The sequence below is a fragment of the Rhinolophus sinicus genome, linkage group LG02 (assembly GCF_036562045.2).
Source record: "Rhinolophus sinicus isolate RSC01 linkage group LG02, ASM3656204v1, whole genome shotgun sequence".
NCBI classification, from domain to species: Eukaryota; Metazoa; Chordata; class Mammalia; order Chiroptera; family Rhinolophidae; genus Rhinolophus; species Rhinolophus sinicus.
Window position 1 is genome coordinate 148,511,119 of NC_133752.1, and position 4,513 is coordinate 148,515,631.

General features: G+C 58.3%; 1 protein-coding gene across 1 annotated transcript; it reads right to left on the bottom strand.

The window, feature by feature from the left end:
• Window positions 1-535: 535 nt before the first annotated feature.
• On the bottom strand, window positions 536-4,262 carry SMIM41 (small integral membrane protein 41). The gene is made up of 2 exons (XM_074325658.1): window positions 3,518-4,262; window positions 536-914 (listed from the first exon to the last, which is right to left on the bottom strand). The coding sequence occupies exon 1, from the start codon at window positions 3,947-3,949 to the stop codon at window positions 3,677-3,679; it is 273 nt and encodes a 90-aa protein (XP_074181759.1). The 5' UTR covers window positions 3,950-4,262; the 3' UTR covers window positions 536-914; window positions 3,518-3,676.
• Between the last annotated feature and the right edge of the window lie 251 nt (window positions 4,263-4,513).

The window sequence follows — 4,513 nt, forward strand, 5'->3', positions numbered from 1 at the left end:
ACAGAGTGGGTAACTCTCCACATCTTCCCTGGGAGGGTCCAGTTCGGGGAAAAGAATACCAACGTCACGTGATAACTGCAGTGCAGAAAGCCTTTTATCTACCAGTAAGCACATTACCTATTTGATCCTCACAACGATATTGTTGCCTCCATTTTATAAATGAAGAGACTGGGGTTCAAGAAGGGTTACAACCTAGAATTCACTCACAAAACCCACTCTTATTTTGAGGCACCTGCTAGGGCTGAATACCGGTCAGAGAGACCTGTTTATGGGGTTGAATGAAATGGGGTTCTTGCCTACACTGGCCACATGGAGGCAGCAGAGGGCCGGGTGAGACTCCGTTTGCCTCACCTCCTACCACCCTTAGATTTAGATCTGAGAGTGAAAGGGAATAGCCACCACAGGGGGGAGACCTGGGAAAAGGGGTTCCGGCTGGGGCTGCTATTTCAGTATCTGCCAGAAACAGTTCAAACTGGAGATAAGGGGTTACCACTAATGCCAAGAGTCAGGAGCTGGAAACAGGGCATACCCCAAATCTGCTTCACCAGCATATTTAATAAGCCACAGGAAGTGACGGGGCATTGCTGGACCACGCCGAAACTCCAAACGGGTAACACTGACCCACAGGGTATGTGGCCACTTCAGTGCTCAGGGTCCCCAGCAGTCACCAAGGGGTTTTCATTCCTGAAGCATTGACCTCACAGCCCCACACCCACGAGTCCTTCAGAAGGTTGAGTGGAGCAGACGGGAGGCAGCAACCAAGGGCAAGGATCTCCAATGGAGGTCTCACCACAAACCAGGTTTCTCCGAGTTAGTCATCTGTACCGCACATGAATCAAACGTAGCAGAGTTCCAGGATGGAGAAGGCTGGAGGGAGTGCTCTCTGGAGGACAGACCACGCAAGGCTCAGGAATCTGTAAGAGACAGCCACCCTCATCTTTGCTGGGAAAGGAGCTGTGCTTTGTGGAAGCCAAGGAATGAATTGGACAAACCCCAACAACTTTTTCCAGCTCAGGGTGAAACTCAGGGGCTGGAGGAAGGTTAAGGCAAGATCTCCACCTATCTGTTGCCCCAGCCTTTCCCCCAAAGACAGTGCAGGCTGACAAAGCTTGTCGGGAACCCAGATGCCCAGCCTCACTCCACAGCACTCAGTTCTGCACCCAGGCCCCTACCTCTCACTCCCAGCTGGAGCCTGAGAGATGGGGGTGCAGCGGCACCCATTTCCCGATTTTTTAAATACTTTTCCTTCCCACTCAGTCTGACAGCCTTGACCAGGGTCAGAGTTCCATAGCAAACATCTCAGTATCTTTCCCCAGGAACATTGAGGTCCCCAGTTCATGACACACCCCAGCTCTCCAAGCCATGAGCTGAAGGGATCGTAACGGCAGGAAGTTGGATGAAGAAAGCCTTTGCCTCTTCTCCCCCCCGCCAGCCCTGCCTGGGTGGCAGCAGACACGATGATGCTGGGGACTAGCCCTTCCTCTACCAAACCTCTCCATCCCCCTAAAACCACTCAGGTTTGAACCCGAAGGCCAATACAAACTTACACCCTTACTTCTGCTGCCTCTGCTCTGACCACTGGGATTTTTTTCATAGATTATAGTCCAGCGGACCTTCTGAGCCCACCCGCACCCCTCAGGTTTAGGCCAAGAAAGCTGAGCCCAGCTGGGGCACTGCTGCAGCATCTGGAAAGCTGTCCCCATTGGCAAGAAGGTATCTCACAAGACTACCAGGGAAGTGGGGACAAGAGGGACAGAAGAACAGGGGTTTGGGGTTCCAGTTGCTTTGGGGGTGGGGAAGAGGCCATATTTTGCATCAGCATCTCAAAGAGTGGTGGGAAACTGAGGTGGGGGAGGAGGACAGAGGAAGAGGGATAAACCACGAGGCGACATCTCACTCGGATGCCAGCCTGCCTGCCCAGGCTCAGAAGCAGGAATCGCTGGGCCCAGCTCCAGCTGTCATTCACTTGGGCGCCTCACTCTTTCCTCTCTGCACAGTGGACATGGAGACTCCTCCATCTCAGCTGTGGAATCAGAGGAGAGCACAGAGAGAAAGGGCAGGAAAGCAGCAGAAGGCACGGGCTTCATCCCGGGTGGATGAACCTGGACACAACAGAGGGCGTTCCTACCCCTTCCCCCACAACACAGCGTAGGGAGGTGGGGGTATTCCCCGGGGCACAGCCTGCTGCCCATGTGCCAGCAGCACACACACACACCCCTCACGGCCGGCCAACCCTCTCAAGGGGCTGAGGGCGGCATCCTGAGGTGAGAAGTCCACAGCTCAGCAAGGCCAGAGTGGCAGGCTGCCAGGATCAGCAACAAATCCTGGGCTGCCCTTTGCAGGCATCACGCGTTGTCAGCCTCACAGCTGTTTGGGCACCCTGCCCACACTGTCCCCTTGCCCAGCACCAGCCCCTGCTCACTTGCACTGACTCCCTTCTCAGAGGGAAGCTGGGACCCTGCCTCTGCCCTTGGCAAGCAGGACAGAGGCTCTAGTGGGGAGGTGAGCAGTCAGAGGCACCCCAACGGACAAGCCCCACCCACAGAAACCTAAGAGGAGCACCTAGGTACAAGGCTGAACAGAAGAGAGAGACAGTGAAGGCTTCCCTGCCCAACCCCTGGGCTCTGCCCAAGGTGGCCTTGGCCTGGAATTACCTTGTCTTTAGGCCACCCAGACCCTTCCCTCCAGATGGTTCCTGTCCTTGGAGAGACAGAGGCAAGAGAGCCAGATGGAGCCCTCACAGCTGGGAATCGTCAGTCCCAGCTTACTGGAGAACTTGCTTGTGAAGCCCCCCAGCTGTTGGCAACCTTGCCATCCACTGCCCTCCCCCCCCCCTCCCCCACACACACACGCAGACCATACAGCTCCTTGCTCTGGGCCACCTATCCAGCCCCAACCTGAGCAGGGGCTGGGAGAAGGGGCCCCAGCACACTTCCCTATCCCCCAAACCCCCGGATATGCCCTAAAATACGACCCACACTCCCATTCCTGCCTCAGGCGGGAGGTCACAGTGAGGAATCTTATTCAAACCCCTTCAAAGGACAAGTTTCAAGAAGGAGGGGAGGGAAAGACAGAAGCCAAAGGCGGAGGTGGTCTGAGTTTCTGCTGCAGTGTCTCTCCTCACTCTCTCAGGAATGAGCAGTGCTGGGGCACCACGGAGTGGGGCTCAGTCCCAGGTAGGGCTGCAGCAAAGTGGGGGCCGGTGTGGGTACAGGGAAGGAAGGCTCCCAAGTACACTGCGACTCCTTGCTCTTCCATCTGCCCTGCCTCCCCCTCTCCCAGTGACCTGAGTAAAAGGACTTAGGGGAGGCCATTGCAGGAGAGATGATGGGGGAGAGAGAGGGAAGGCTCTTCCCTCAGATCCCCGCACACCTGAGGCAGCTGCTGGCCCTACCCTGGGTGTTCCAGCACCGGAAACCAGAGGCGCTGAGAGCTGATTCTGTGGCTGTACTCGTCAACATAGAGGTGACCCCTCGGCAAAACAGAGGTGACTCTCCCCCTTTGCCCCCTCTCTCACCTGTGCGCCCATGGGCCTCGGCAAAAGGCCGCAGCCTTCTCTCTGCAGCACCCATTGGCATGTTCCCAGCCGCACGGGCACCCAGGACAGCTCCCTCGCAGTCAGACGCCGAGTCCCAGGGTCTCTTGGACTTCGCAACCCCCGAGCACAGCCAGGCGCCTAGGAGTCCTCGTCCCCGCTGCTGGCGCCGCCGGATTCGGCCTCGCGCGATGCGCGCCGCTCGCGGGCCAGCATCGCTGTCAGGCCCTGGGCGCGCAGGAGGAGGCCACCGCCGAGGAACAGGACCCCGCAGAGGACGAGCAGCGACAGCACGCCCAGTACTGCCGCCTGCACAGCGCGCGACCCCTCGGGGGGCTCTGGCTGCACCCCCGACTGGTTGCAGCAGCTCAGCCAGGCGGCGGGGGCCGCAGCGCCCGCCTGCGAGCCGTTCATGCTACGGTACCGGCTGACCAATGTGCCCAAACGTGCGCGGGACCGTCAGATGTGCGGGAGCCCCGCCTGGAGCTGCGTCAGGGAGGAACCTGAGGGGCGGATCCCAGGCACCCTAACCCCCACCCCTTGCGCACAGCGCTCAGGCCCTCCCTAGACAAAAGGCTCCTCCAATGTGAACTATGGCCCAGACTTCCGGGCCCTCGATCTTCTTGCCCCAAAGGCTCACACACCCAAACACTTACTCAAACCCGCCCCATGCACCCAACCAGCCAAACCCAGGATTCCTGTCCCCAAGGCTCTCTCTCCTACTTGGCAAAGGGAGTGAAGAGAGAGCACCTCCCTTAGAACCCCGGAAAGATCTTCCAGACCCCATCCCAGGTGCTAGTTAGGGAGCTGCCCCCACCCAGCAGGACGCAGGACAAGCAAGGGCCATCCCCATTCCTGGGCTTCCTGCCCTTGGGCCAACTCAGTACTGCTCCGGAGCCCAGGTGGTCGCTGGAACAGGAGACAAATGAGGGCCTCTAAGACCTGAGCCATGCATATCCTTCCTTTCCCATCATCTCC

Bases quoted from the DNA above. Each gene is read 5' to 3' on its own strand.
- SMIM41 (XM_074325658.1), bottom strand. From the start codon at position 3,949: ATGAACGGCTCGCAGGCGGGCGCTGCGGCCCCCGCCGCCTGGCTGAGC.